Source organism: Rhinichthys klamathensis, unplaced genomic scaffold, assembly GCF_029890125.1.
Source record: "Rhinichthys klamathensis goyatoka isolate OS25496 unplaced genomic scaffold, OSU_Roscu_1.1 h1tg000150l_1, whole genome shotgun sequence".
Lineage (NCBI taxonomy): Eukaryota > Metazoa > Chordata > Actinopteri > Cypriniformes > Leuciscidae > Rhinichthys > Rhinichthys klamathensis.
Genome location: NW_026606685.1, coordinates 1157845 through 1173397, shown reverse-complemented (window position 1 = coordinate 1173397; position 15553 = coordinate 1157845). Strand labels below are relative to the sequence as shown.

General features: G+C 37.8%; 1 protein-coding gene across 5 annotated transcripts in view; it reads left to right on the top strand.

Moving 5' to 3' along the window:
• The window catches only part of ptpn13 (protein tyrosine phosphatase non-receptor type 13), an 87152-nt gene that overhangs the window by 20434 nt on the left and 51165 nt on the right, over positions 1-15553 (top strand). For all 5 annotated transcript variants that reach the window (XM_056258280.1, XM_056258278.1, XM_056258279.1 and 2 more), the window contains exons 3-7: positions 7129-7304; positions 8089-8154; positions 8959-9144; positions 10166-10259; positions 14502-15065. In XM_056258280.1, coding sequence (XP_056114255.1) covers positions 7129-7304; positions 8089-8154; positions 8959-9144; positions 10166-10259; positions 14502-15065 — 1086 coding nt within the window. The remainder of the gene's footprint in view (positions 1-7128; positions 7305-8088; positions 8155-8958; positions 9145-10165; positions 10260-14501; positions 15066-15553) is intronic.

Here is a 15553-nt window from a genome sequence, read left to right as displayed (position 1 = left end):
GATTGCCGTCTGGTATTTTTGGAGCACATAAGAACGTTTGTTGATAAAACATGTCCAAAGTATTCAGCAATCTGCTCAAATTACGCAGAGTTTTTGCAAATGAAACCAGCTATCTGGCTTCCTTTGGTTAAAGTGCAAGCCATAAGGTTGCATAAATGCGGTGTAAACGCCAGTCATCCAAAACTGAAGGAAGTTATATGAAGGAATCGGTTTCAAAAACCTAGCTTGCTTCCTACATGGGCAACATTTTTAAGTAGTCATGCTCCTTATGTGAAGGTAGTTCCAAAAGGTAGATTATTTGGCCACATTTTGCAGCTTGGCATGTGTTCTTCACAAAGAATGAAATCCCACAATGCACTGCTAGAAAATCAGTAAAAAGGAATGTATCCAAGATGGGTGACAAAGCACAGGTTTTTTTTTAAAGCACAGGTTGCTATGTCATTTTTAGACTAGACTTTTATGCAAGATAATATCTGACCTTTGTTCGCCATGTACCACACTTCATTGTCAAATTTAAAACATTTATTAACATAATGTAACAATAACTTGTATCTTCAGTCAGTTGGAAACTTAAGCAAAATAACCTGCCATCTAGTTTCTCTTTTGTAACTGCAGTCTTCACAGAAGATGACATTCAAGTTCACAACTAAACAAACAAACAGTTGTTGGTTTAACAGATAAATCTATGTTTTTGTGGTGCCTGCGGAGATGCCCTGCCATGTTAGTCATGCTGCCAGTGGAGGAATATGGTACACGCACATAGCAGAGCTTTATTGAAGCGCGAACGTGAACGTTGTCAACATAATTCACTGGGATTCCAAAATACTTCCATACCGGCGACTTCAATGAAAGAGGAGGGGGTTCAAGTTCTGTCGATGGGTCTCCTGCATCTGCAGTTGCCATGCTATCTTTTGACTGGCTGTAGCTAAGTTAGAGGAGGTTGACTCGCAGCACTTCAACACGCGTGTTTTTTCCGCTTGGCACGCCGACCGCCGTGACATGGGGGCGTGACAGCATCGACGATTCCATTTTTTAATTCGAAGGTCGAGATTGTGACTTAATTTCGGTCGATTTCGATTTAAAATCCTTTAAACCCAACACCCTTGACACCCTTACCTATTATAGAGCATGCGGCATGAATTCTGCAAGTTTGAGTTTGTAAAGAAACCATCATCTTTGACCTCTTCAGAACCCTGTAGCTTCTGTTGCCAAGTAACATGCAGAGAATGCTGCTTTATTTTGAAAAATCTGGCCTTGTGTGTTCCAAACAAGTGCAGTGCCATTAAGAGTGTTTTTTTGTGGAATGTTTGTAGATTTACATTCCATTTCGTCCATTATTGCAATAATACGCTCACGGCACATCTCCCTGCCTCTGCTTTTTAGATCCTTTTTTTGCCTCTCTAATTATTTTCACTCTGAATTTTTGTCTGAATCTTTCCTTGTTCACCTGGTTTCTCTGGTTTGGTCAGCATGTAGCAATTTCAGCTTTCTTTAACCTGAATCTTTGTAGCTATTCTTTCCTCTTGACATGATTGCAAACATTCTTGTTTGTGAAATGTACAAGATGTCCGGGTTTAACATTTCGGAAGGAATCCATTATCTAGCAGTGGAATTTCATGCGCTAACCTTGTGTTTGTGTGTAAATTACCATTCCATGGTAGTAAAAATGTCCACCAAAAACACCCCCACAGTTTTGATATGATATAACTTTATATTTATATTACTATTATGTAGCTACAAATCATAATGCAGTCTGTAAAAGCAAGCATTATAGCACTCAGAACAGCATAGTTAAAACACTCAGAACACCTTAGCAACCACATAGCAATTTCGCTAAAAACAATCTAAACACTTTTGCATCTCCATAGGCAAATACCATTTTTTTTCTTAGAAAATGTGAAAATCTAGTTGTTTGTTAAAATCTGTCAAATTCTTTTGGATGATTGTTGCTATAAGATTAGCTTTATTGTAGCAACAACCACAGTAACTTTATTTTGGTGGAAAGTGAAACTATGGTTATCATTAGGGGTGGCTATATGACCTATCTGAAAAACTTCAAGCACTAGAAATAATAAATACTACATAAATTGTATATCAAATGTATAAAAAAACACCTGCATAGTCTTCTCTGTGTAAATTAAATATACATTTACTCTTATTAAAGTTACAAAAGTGCTTCAGTCAAGAGCAGTGAGAGATTTTGTTGTTGTTTGATTAACATTAATGACGAAAGCAGGTAAATTTGGATGCTGTCACTTTAAGACCGACTGCACAGATCCAATATACGGGCGAGTTTTCTTTCTCAACTGTTTACTTTCACTTAGGACATAAATGACTTTTTTTTACTTGCAAATACATGGTCACTTTGACACAAGTATGTGTATTTAACCGTTCAAGCCCAATTAGTCATCAAAAAGCCCTCCGTTCAGTTCTCTAGGAGAAGCGTCTTCACGTGAGAAACAGTCTCTCTGACAGCATGCACACATATAGAGAAATGAGTTGTCTTTCGCTGCTTCAGCGGCACAGCAACGTCACATGAGCGCAACCGCGATAAAGACGATAGTCCAAAATCTCTACCGTATATCGCCCACCCCTAGTTATCGTGGTGAGTTTTTGCAAGGGGAACTGGTAGGGATTGTTTGAAATAGAAAAACAAGAAACTGAGGTCATGTCTCTATGACTTAAAGTGAATACCCTCCGACTACTAAAGAAAAACCACAGACCACAAGTATGCCACACATCCCATGCTGTTTCCTCACAAAAATATCTTTAAATGTGAAAAAGATATTTCACTGTCCACATTCGCTGGATTGTCCTATTCTTGCAAACAATTCAGTGCCATTACAAGCCTCAGATATGACTTTATCAGTACATTCAACATGAATCTTTTGTAGAATGGTTATTCTTTCAGTTAGCATTGTCTTAAGCCAATTCACTCATGTTTAAAAGTCATTCGAATAAATCTCCGGCCTCCTCAAAAGCTGTCAGCGTAGGCCCGACCAAAAATAGCTCCTATCAGTCTGATTCAAAGAGGAGATCTTTTTTCTTTTTTTTTTGTCTCTGGAGGGAAGGGTAACACTTCTGTGAAATTTATGAGAAGGCTTACTCAGCCTTATGTCCGTCCTCTGTCTCTCAGAATGACTGTGTGGGCTAGTGTTGTGTGTCAACGCTGTGAACAAAAGCCTCTTTATTGTGCCTGCACCCTGGTTTCCTAAAGAGCAGTCTGGTGGGCAGTTTGCGGTGATTGAGATGATGCCAGCTCCTCTCGACCGATATCTGCTGCCGTTCCCCGTACAGATCTTGAGGCTCTCGACAAGTCTTTCTCACAGTCAGTGGACAATTGTCATTCTGTCGTCATCCCAGACAGTCGTTGCCCCCTTTATTCAGCAGACCTGGCCATTAGCCAGTCGGGTTTGGAACGTAATTAAGCCTTTGTCTTCAGGGTCGAGGAGGACGATGATGATGATAAAGATGATGTAGCTGCTTCGGTATGTGTTTGCAGGGAGAAGTAGGACTCTCCTTGTCTCACAGTAGCTTGTTATCTGGCCTTGAGTTGCTCTGGGGTGAAAACTTGCTGGCAAAGGTCCCTCTTGACAGAGTTTGCAGAAATTCTGGGCCCTGGACGAGATTCATGGGACATGACTTGAACAAGTCAGCAAGTTTGCTTTGTCTAACATGCCGTTTTAATTTGAAGGTGCTGCTTTTATATATTTATATTATGTTATGTTATGTTATGTTACATGTATGTTATGTTATGTTATGTTAGTACACGCACACATATATACTAGGGCTGTCAATCGATTAAAATTTTTAATCTAATTAATTACATACTCTGTAATTAATCTAAATTAATCGCATACACAATCTTACAATGTTTACATGGTACAATTTCTGGTAAGCTACGTTTTTATTATTATTGCTTGACACAAATTTCACGATTTCAATATAATTTAATTCTTGTGATTTGATGCAATATTGACTCATTTGGATAAATAGGTACACAAGATAGGCATTCATTTTTCTCAAGAAAAAAAAAAAAATCTCACCCAATGCTGTAAAAATACAGAGAGCCATATCAGCTGGTAGTATTTAAGGTTAAAAATAGCTCAAATTAAATATAATGAAATATTTATTACAAATAACTTTGATATAAGTAGAAATATAATACATATGTAATATAGTAGTAGGCTACATAAATTTAGAAAAATACTCTCTATAGCTCTTTTTTTATAGCCAACTAACGTGCTATATGGTCATGAAATGGCTTTCCTGAGGTAACTTAGGCTAAATGTTATGTGACATAATTGTTCTCCAGCTGTTTTATTGACCTCTTTTCGCGGTTGAAAAACACTGATTGATCGAGGAATATACATTTCGGTAAGTTTTAGGCTGCCCTACTTTATCTTTCAACATTGGTCATTCGTGTTTATTTACTATTAGCTAGAGATGATCGGTTCACGTGCCGCTATGGGATCTGTCATGTCACATTTACAAGCGCCAAAACGGTATTTATTGTTTGATTTTCGTAATAAAATTGACAGAATCTGAGAGCTGAGATTTTTTAAATATCATAAGTAACGTGCTCTGTCTTGTCTGTTTCCGTGTCCTCTCTTTGGTGCGCGATTTTTCTGTACGTGAGAAAATGGTTGTGACGTGAGAGCGCGTGAAAAGTTACAACACACACACACACAAGCGCGCTTTCTCTCAGACACACTCACCGACTCACGCACACACTCCTGGATGCTTTGCATTGATGTGGTACTTTAGAGTTGACGAACTCCGTTTGTTATAAGTAAATGTTCCAAACAATGATCCAAGCAGCGCGTTCTTGTCTCCCTCATTCTTTTTACACGAATGGTGGCTACGGCTAGAACGGCTCCGCAAACGTCAAAACGGATCAATGGATTAATCTGCGTTATTTTTTTAACGCGTTATTTCTTCTCAGATTAATTAATCGAAATTAACGCGTTATTTTGACAGCCCTAATATATACACAAATAATGTTTTTCTTCTGGACAGATTCTTCATTTTCATAAATATGGCAGAATTTTTATTTTTCACCTGTATTAAAATGTCTTGAAATATGTAGGTATTCTGGTTTCAGCAAAAGCAATATTTTTGAAGGTTATTTAGCATGATATAAATAATGCAAAGATTTCCTCTACTTCCTGCGCTTTAAAATGGGTATTTAGGTCATTTGGTTGGTTGTCCTTGCGCAGTAATCTTGAGCATCTAAAATAAACAGATACTGGTTAAATAAGCAAACACCGCACATGTTTGATGTTATATATATATATATATATATATATATATATATATATATATATATATATATATATATATATATATATATATATATACATTTTTTTTTATTTTTTTATTAGTATTATTATTATTATTATTTTTTCTCTGATGCTATTTTGGCTGATACTTCATTGGGCTCGAGAACTGCAGTAGATTATATGTCCAATCGGGCTAGTTTCTGATAGGACAGATAAAAACTTATCAGATAGACCCGTTCTGAGATATTTCCTACTGTGCGTCAGCTTCCTTCCAATTAACAACTTGATGACTCTGAGCTTTAGAAATTATTTTAATAAAGCTGCTGGAATATCTGTGCTGGAAGCTAAACGAAAGAGTGCACTGCTATATTTTCACTATGAGGTTCAACTGTGGTCAGACAGTTTCCACAGGAAACATGTGTTTACTTTGGGAATTCCAGTGCTTTATAGCATCGCTGCTTGAATTAAAAAAAATTTGTTCTCTTGAACACATTCTGACATTATTAAAATGTTTCTGTTAATTTGGACAAACCCCTTACTCTAAATTACAGTATTAGGAGCATAACTTGTTTGAGCTACTGACGTGAATGTTACTAAATGCCAAAATTAGCTCCAAGTCTTATACGCACCAAGGCTGAATTTATTTGATCAAAAATACAGGAAAAACAGTAATATTATTTCTATTTGAAAATATTTTAAAATGTCGTTTATTCCTGTGATGCAAAGCTTCATTACTCCAGTCTTCATTCCCTCATGATCATTCATAAATCATTCTGACATGCTGATTTGGTGAATAAGAAACATTCCTTATCATTATCAATGTTGAAAACAGTTTTACAAATATCTTTAATACAAATATTTCAAATAAACTGTGATTTTCAGGATTTTTTTAATAAATAGATAAGTACAACATTCATAGGAAATAGACATTTTTGTTTAATTAGAATTAATACAAAATAATGTAATATTATAATTGTCTTTACTGTCATTTTAATGCATCCTTGCTGTAAAAAAGCATTCAAAACAAAAAAAACATTCTCACTGACCCATAACACCCTATCATCAAGGTGACAGCATTTGCTTTAGTAAATAGAAGAATCTAAATTGTATCATTTTGAGATATCGCTCTGGTTTTCTGGTATACATGCAATAATAAAAAGTAGGTTTCTCAAAAGCAATTCCACATTTCCACTGAATCTTAATCTGTAATGGAGGAGTTATTTCTGTACAGCTGTTCCATCCAAACCGCAGGGCTGTATTGCAAAGGCTCCATTGTTTTGCGCCTACAGCAGCACAAAAGAAGAGGGAAAAAAAACATCAGAAAGAAAAATGAACTGTCATACAGAATCATCTTTTTGAGAGAGAACCCAAGGGCCTTGTATTTTAAGGAAATGCACTCATTCACAGAATAACGTAGCTCTTTATTACATGTCTTTGTCCGGATGAAAAGAATTTGCTTTCTACCACCAAATCTCCAAAGTTCCTGAAAACGTGCACAGTCAGATCGCCAAGGCCATAATCTCCCTTACAATCTCCCCACACAATTTTTGTGCCACTTTACAAAACTGAACTTAGCCAATGTTGTTTCCATAGTTGTCAAAGGAACATTTTATTTCTGAACTTACTAAATCCCATATAGAGCGATAAAGGACAAAAGAGCAGATTAATTAATTGATCAATTAATTTATCTATCCATCTGTTCAGTCAAGCAATCCATCTTTCTGTCTGTCAATCTATCTTACGATCTATCCATCTCATATTTATATTTGTTTCAGATTCAGATGTCCTAAGAACTGCAGTTGTGGTCAAGTTGGTGGTAATACTCTGCATGTTTGTTTTCCCTCAGGTTCAACAGATCCATCTGCGTTGGGTTTCATCATTTCTCCATGGTCGCTGCTGCTCATGCCTTCCGGAAACATCTCTTTCACGGATGAGAACGTGACACAGAAGGACCTGCGGGCTTTCACTCCTCCAGAGGTGCTGAACGGTCTCAACCTCTCCTCGCTTTCTGATATGGAAAAGGTACCTTATGTAGTTTGAACGATTTTTGTCGGGCTTCTTGTTTCTATATTTAAAATCTCTTGTTTCTTTTCTCGTTTATGACTACTGGTATCAATTTGAACTTGCTAGGAAATAGTGAATTATTTTTTATTTTAAAAAGCTCTTTTTCTGCTTTTCAGACTTTTAGAGTCTGTTGTCAGTAAGGTTATTCAGAACAGGTTTTTTTTTTTTCAGATGTTTTTTGTTTCATTTTTGAATAATGGCATGTGAATATGAGAGGAAAAAGAAAAGTTAAAACAAGTTTGTTATTTATTGTCACCGAAAAGTGAGGAAAGCTACTTTCATTCTATCATGCAACCATTTCTTTTATGTTTTATGCATACATAAGCTCTTAAACCATTTTGACAGTACACTTGTGTGTACACATGACATTCTCTGAGAGACCGACACACCACCGCAGAGTCAAGGCATGAGTATTTGCAGAGAAGTTAAAGGATCTTTTGCATTCTTTGGCAGACTTTTGGATATTCTGTGCCCAAAGCTATTCTTTAGCAAGAGGAACAGATAGAAGAACTAGACAGGGAAGAAACACAGAACTATGTAGATGTGCTGTAAAAAGTTTGATGCGGATTAAGACCTGAAACATACTGTGGGCTTGCAAATGCTTTTGACAACACAAGCTCGTTCGCACAGAATGAGGCTGTCTGGTGTTTCTCCATTTTGTTATGTGGACTAAAACATCAAATGCAATCATATAAACTGCTCCATTGTCACATGACATTTCGGTTTTCTTTTCACTTTGTAGATGCACATGTATTCACTTGGCATGACGTTGTTTTGGGGTGCAGACTATGAGATTCCTCAGAGCCAGGTGAGGCTTTCAAGGCATTTAATGTTTATAATTCTTCAATTTACTTTTAGTTTTCATTTTTAATATAAAACAGGAGTGATTTAGAATGGTTAGTACAAATAAATATTGGGTTAATATATACAATTTAATTTGATTCTATGTAATTCTTTTAAGTGCTTTATAGAGCATCACATTGTTAGCTTAGCAATATGCTAATATCTATTAAGAATCGAGTCTCTGCTGTTTCATTTTGCTGTACATAGAAACATAATTTTAATTTATGAAACTAAATTCAGTACAAAAGGAGTGATTTAGAGTGGTTAAAATTAAATTGTATATATTAACCCAATATTTGTTTGAACTATGTATTTTAGTGCTTAGCAACATGCTAACGTCAATTGGAATCAATAGAGAATCCCACCCTGCAAAAACTCATTTCAGGGAGATGGCACAAAAAATTATATTATACTATTAAATTAATTTGCGTAAGCTGCCTAACACGGGTTCGTTCATTCAATAGTATTTGTGCGCTGCAACTAAAGTGATATAGTTGAGTGTGAGTCTGAAAACGCATCTTAATACCAGGTGGAAACAGGCTTTCTCACTCGCTCGATTTCCGGGATATTGTATATAATTTTCAGGCGTCATGGAGCCGCTATCTATATGTGTGAGACTCCCAGATCCTCGGGAAGAGGTGGGATGTCTGGCATTGCAGCATCAAGTTAATTTATGGAAATAAATTTAATTGGCCCAGACAAATAATAGATTCTAGATGACTCAGCATCTTCTTGTATCTTTTCACTGACCTCTTCATGTGTTTTTTAGCCAATGAAACTGGGAGAACACCTGAACAGAGTCTTGCTCAACATGTGTGATGATTCCACACTCAGCCGACTGTCTGCACGGTCGGTTCTGGACACCTGCAGCGCTCACATCCGTAACTCCAACTGTGACCCTTCATTTTCATATGTCAGGAGGCTGGTGAGACTCGTTCTTGGCAGTCTCTCTCAGGTACGTGCCTATGTATTTTTTTTCAACATGTTTAATCTGCTTTAATTTAGCACGGGTTCTTGGTTCCCAACACTTTTTTGTTAGTTGATCACATCCAAGCAATAATGATTCAGCACAAAGTGTGTGAACATACTGTTCCTATTAACTGAACTGCCTGCACAGTCCAGCCCTATAAAACAGCTTTCAATTAAAAAGGTAGTTAACAGTCTTTCCTGTGCTTGTTTTCTCATGTTTGATGTCACATCCTGTTTCTCAGCTACACTCTCCCCAGTGGTTTAATTGCACAGCGATACAGAAACAGTGTATTGCCAGGAACTAATTTCTGTCAATCTTCTAATTTCTGTTGATGTATTCTGTGAGTGAACCCTGGGGTTTACCTCCCTGTGAGCAACCCTCATCTTTATGTCTTCCACCATGCGTGTTTCTTCTTCCTCCAGAAACCCTGATTTAGAGTTAAAAATTTGACCATTTTATTCAAAAGGTGTTTTGACTTTGTTTAACAATCTTGACCCTCTAAGGCCCTATGAAATCCATTTTCTCCGCAAAATTCTATTTTATTTTCCCCCAATTTATTTTTCTGGATGTTTTGTTTTATTCATTTGCTTCATTAAAATACAGATCAAACAAATCAATAACAGTTTATTGAACTTTAAACCGTATCTTTAATTGATCTTATTTTTTTTGTAGCTTAAATGGTTTGGGTGGCTTGATGGAAAAAAATTGCATTGTGCACTTTAAAGTACACAACTGTTCAAAAGTTTGGGGTTGGACATAATTTGTAATGTTTTTGAAAGAACTCTTATGCTTGCCAAGGCTGCATTTTTATTCAATACAAAAAAATCTGTAAAAACAGTAATATTGTGAAATATTATTACAAATTACTGTTTTCTATTTTAATGTTTTAAAATGTAATTCATTCCTGTGATGCAGTCATTTTTTCTTTTCTTGTAATCCCTTTCTTTGACAAGACTAAGAGTGAATGATTTTGTCTTTCTCATTCTGTGCATGTGTGTTTGTTTAGCTGGACGGTCTGTTGTCTGAAAGCGAAAGGGAGTCACTTCCAGAAAGAAGTAAAGAGATTCGTGAACGTCTGCGAGGAAAAGGACTACCCGCAGGTAATACACACAAATCTAGATGTAAAATAATATATAATTAATGCTTAATATATAGGACATTGAAGCTGGGGATTTCACTTTTTAGTAGTGTGGGAGTCCTTTCGTTTTCATCCCGACATGAATAAACATGTATGCATTTGATTTCCACTTTTCTCTTTCTCCCACACACACATGCACACCCAAACACAGGCGTGCCAGGACACGTTCATACCTCAACCTTCTAGTCGTCTTCCTCGCCAACCACTCTTTTGAAGTTGCTGTTAATATTTGATGATATTTTGATTGTAATCACAGCTCACACTTTCTCCTCTTTCTAATAATCTCAGACTGATTGTTCTAAGACCATGAAGCGCTAAGCTTCACGCTGACTCATCACACACCATTTGTCCAGTTCTAGAGGAAGTGATTCAGAATGTAAACAAAGCAGGGCTTGGTACTGACATGACACGACTTTGGCCCTGGGGTGCTTATCAGAACAGAGGGATAATAGATCCTCCCTGCCACAAGAGACAAGCCAGAACACAACCAGCACCAGTGTCTGGAAGTGCCAAACTGAAACTAAATTGGTGGAGAACTTTCCAGATAATCATAAGATTGCAGATAGAGGGTTCTGGGGAATTTTGTGAAATGTATTTTATTCATTGTTTTTTAAATAGTGGTTCTGAAGAAAAGTGTTTTCCAAATAATATTATGATAGTCTGATGGGATTAGTGCTGCCGCGATTAGTCGACTTAGTCGACGGCAATTTTTTTAGTCGACGTGTCGTTTTACTATTGACCGCTATTTATTTTTGGTCTCCCGTCGCAAACGGCTCACTGTAATTCACCTCCACACACCAGTCTGTGCGCCGTGCGCGCCCTGCTGGTTTATCTGCTATCATTTTCCTTCACGTTCCCGCCCGCCTTCACTGATTTGATATGAAAAATTGCGGAGGCAGGTGACGGAGCTTTCACGTTTGCTGCGGTCCGGAGTCCGAGCGCAAGCGCGATTGTTCCCGGCGCCCCCCGCAGCGTTGGTCTGGTTTCACACTCAATTCTATCGAACCCTGTTGAGTTTGCGTGCATCTTATGCCATCGCAAACGTGCACGGCGCATGATAGAAAACAGAACGCGGGTCAATATATTGTGTTTTTCAAACGGACTCTTTTGAGGAGACAGTGGATTTCCAAATGTGTTGCCCTGATTGCACGCGCAATGCGCGAATACACTGCAGACTCAACTCTCGCGTATCCAAGGTAAATCATCAACACTATCATCCCTTACATGTGTTTTATTTAACTAAATGCATCATAATCAGCTAAAATGCATGGGCAGTTTACTTAACTTCCTGAACAAGCGCTCCCGAGTCCGTGTTGCTTTCACATTCACGCGAACCGCGGCACGGGCCCGCCATGCACGCAAGTGTAAACGCGAGCTACATAACTGCGTGCCTGCCTGCTTTCAGCGCGACTCATAGTGGGCTAGTCCAGACTCTTTCAATTCAATTCCAATTTATTTGTATAGCGTTTTTCACAGAAAATGCATTGCATCTACTTTACTATCCAGAGTGATGTTATCAGTTATGCTTTTCAGAAATGTACATAAATTAATCATTATTAGCTTACTGTACATTTTTTAAGGCAGAACAAAGAGCTAATTTAAGTAATACATACATGTTTGTTATTAGAGGATTAGATTAGGACTCTGACTAATATGGTATAGCCTAATGGAAATGCAGATACTTAATGCTTAGATTGTTAATACATAATGTTTTTGAACAGGTGACATTTTATGTTTTGGCCCTTCAGTTGAGTTCAAAATAAAATGGACACAACGAAATAAACACTTGATTTTTTTTTTTAATTAGTCGTTTAGATTAGTCGACTAATCGAAAAATTAGTCGAAAGATTAGTCGTTAGAAAATTAGTCGTTAGTGGCAGCACTAGATGGGATGTCACAATGCACAGCTTGTTTATGCAGTATTTTAAATGAAATACTAATATACTGCTTATTTCATTCTGCATAGTATTCCTAAAGAAAAGAATGCTTTTATTCAGCTAGGAGGCATTAATTTAATCAAAAGTGACAGTAAAGACATTATAATGTTACAAAAGATTTCTATTTAGTATGCACAGTATACACACTGCAAATATAATAAGAGTAGTATGCTATTCTGAACATAGTATTTTGATGTTTTATAACATGTGTGGAAAATGGTATTCCAGAAGTCTCCAGAATGCCACTCTTCCATGTATATTGTGTGTTGTATGCGGTAGGCGGTGTGTTATCATTCTGAAGATACAGTTTTGTTCTAGTTGTGTTTTAAGACTCCACTAACATCCCTTGGCCTTCTCCTTTATTCTCTCAATCTGTTTTTCTCGTCTCTCTGTCTGACTTCTTATGCTTTATAGTTTAATGATGTGCCAAACAAAGAACCTTTCTCTCCCCTTCTTCTCTGTTCCTCTCCCAACTTTCCTACTCCCTCATTTCTTTCGCTCTCCATCTATCTTCTTTTAGTCTCTCTCTCTCTCTCTCTCCCTCTTGTCTACTCACTGTGTGCATAGACAAGAGTTTGAACCGAAACTAGACAAGCATATCACCACAAACCAAAACCAGAGCGTTTCATTTTGGAAAATATGACCAGATTTTCCCAGTGGTTTCAGTGGTGCTTTAGCACAAACATGACCGACCGGTTATGTAACTGAGGCATGGCATCGATCACTAATAGATATTTCCCAGGGTTTTTTACTGCGTGTTCTGTAGGAAGTTTTGTTTTCATGCTGTTGTATCTGGCCACGCATCGGGGTCATGATGTGACTCACTTCACTCTAGTTTATTTTTGGGTTTACAGATGTCTTGAAACCTCAGCAACAAAGTAATAACTGTGGTCTCAGACTGTGTCATTGTTCTCATTTTGAAGATCGAATGTTTGTTGACTTTTTGCAAAGTATTCGTTTCCTGCACACTAGCATTAGCCTCAGGGTATGCTAATACTGCTTAGCTTGATTTAAGAAAATACATAGCAGCATTATATCTGTTTCAGGGCTGTCAAAACAATAGTATAAATGTTTAAATTTCACAGTGGTTGTCCTTATGTGACTTCTGAGAGCTTCATGTACTATATGGCAATGTTTTATTTGCATTAGCATCTCTTTTTTATACAAGTGCTACTGGCCTGTTGCAGGTAACATTTGTTGCTAACATTTTTGGGATACATTTTCTAGTGGGTAAACTGTGTTTAGTGGTACACAAATCCTAGTGTTTGGGCAAATTATTAGGTGATGTTGAGCACGTTTGTGCCTTTACCCGAACTACGTCTTCTTTAGCATATTGTGTGCTAACACAAATCAGCACCTTTTTTTTTGGACCTCGTAATGTTTAACCAATATGCCACAACTGGATCTTCCAGTGAAAACGACAGACTTCTGTCTGGTGATGTATGCAGGACTTCTCCAATCATTTACCTCGCATTCTTCTTCCTCCACTTTTGAATGCAACACCCACATTTCAAAATCAAATCAATAACCAATGCATATAACCAAGTCCCCACCCTACAATTTTTTATTTTTTCGATAATCTGTTGCACTTGGATGTGCATCACAATAAGGAAGAACAGATCTGTCGCTATTTCCAATTCATTGTGACTTTAAGGCATTTAGTTCTACATCTTTTTGGTCTACGATATGGCAAGACTCTATCTAATTTCTGAACGCTTTTATATTCTATTTTGTGACACTGGTATCCTTCCAGCATCATGGGTTTTGAAGTGTCTGGGTCAGTGCGTGTAATGACTTTAGCATGCTTCTTTTTGTTAACTGCTTGAAATCAGCCCAGGTCCATCTTTGCCCCTACGATATAGTAAGCTTTTTATGAAACATGAGAGAAAAGACCTCTTGTTGAGCCATTTAATGCTCAAACAGTTCCCTAAGAGAGAACCATCTGGAACATCTATGCCTTCCTGATTGACAGTGCTGGAATTGGCGTGGCTAAAGAGCGTGTCGCTGGAACCTCAGGGTGAAATCAGAGAGGCTTTAGTGGGGCTCGTAACCCCTAGAAGGCCACTATTGTTCCTTCTGTTCTTTCAGCCAATTATAACCCATTCTAATCTCGCCTTGACAAACGTGATCCAATAAAAATGCTCCCTGAAGACAGCAAGGGTCCCACATTTGGTTTATGTCCTTCAATAGATTCTTATTGGTCTTTAAACTTTAAAGTTCTTGTATGTTTAACCTTTTTGTGTACTTTTTTTTTTTTTTTTCATTAGGCCGTAGTGCCGCCCATCGTGTGCTGGAGCGTTATAGAGCCCGAACCCAGGAGCAGGCCAACCTGAACCGCGGACTCAGCCGCTCTATGGGCTCTCTTCCCATCCAGGACCTTGTCAGAGCAGACGAGGGTCTTGTTCAGTATGCCCCTTCAGAGTACCCCGCTGGGTCCGAGTCCACTGCCGAACTCTACCACCAACGCCAACAACATCAACTGCAACAACAGCGCGGCCGACCCGTGGAGGTGAACCAGCGTTCACACCCTCATCAGAGAAACAAAAGCTGGGCCTCCTCAGCAGACCTGGCCTGCCTGGATCCGGATATGCTCCGCTTTGGGGCCCTTGAGGACGCCCGACGGGGCAGCAGCGCCCTGAGCACCCGCTCAGCCAGTAGACACAAATCAGCTTCCAAAACCAGAGACTCCCGTTATTCGGACTTTGGGAGTTTGGATGTCAGGAAGACCCATCACCATTCGAGTCAGTCTGTCGGCTCGGCGTTCAACAGCGCTTACGACCGGATCAGAGAGAAGCATAAGAAACTGCAAGCGCTCAAACAGGCCATCGATGGTGAGTACTGATTCCAAAGTTACTTGTTCGGTTACAATAATAAACGGTCTGTGAATCTCACAAAACCTGTCAAGAAAGAATGTTTCACAAAAAAAACTTATATTTTGCATGAACAAAGTTAAGCCAATTGTATTATATTTTATTTATACTGCGTAGTAATATATTTTATACTACTTCTATACTGATGTTATTCTATTCAGAAGCTTAGGGTCAGTACGGTTAAAAAAAAAAGAAGAAATTTATACCTTTATTCTGCGAGGATTCATTAAATTGAAGTGACAGTAAATACATTTATAATGTTAGATTTCTATTTCAAATAAATGCTGTTTTTTTATTTTCTATTTATCAAAAAATCTTATCAAACAATATAGCTATATATTATGATTTCCACCAAAAAATATTAAGCAGCATCATCATATTAGAAAGATTTCTGAAGGATCATGTGACACTGAAGACATTTCAGATTTGCCATCAAAGGAATAAATTAT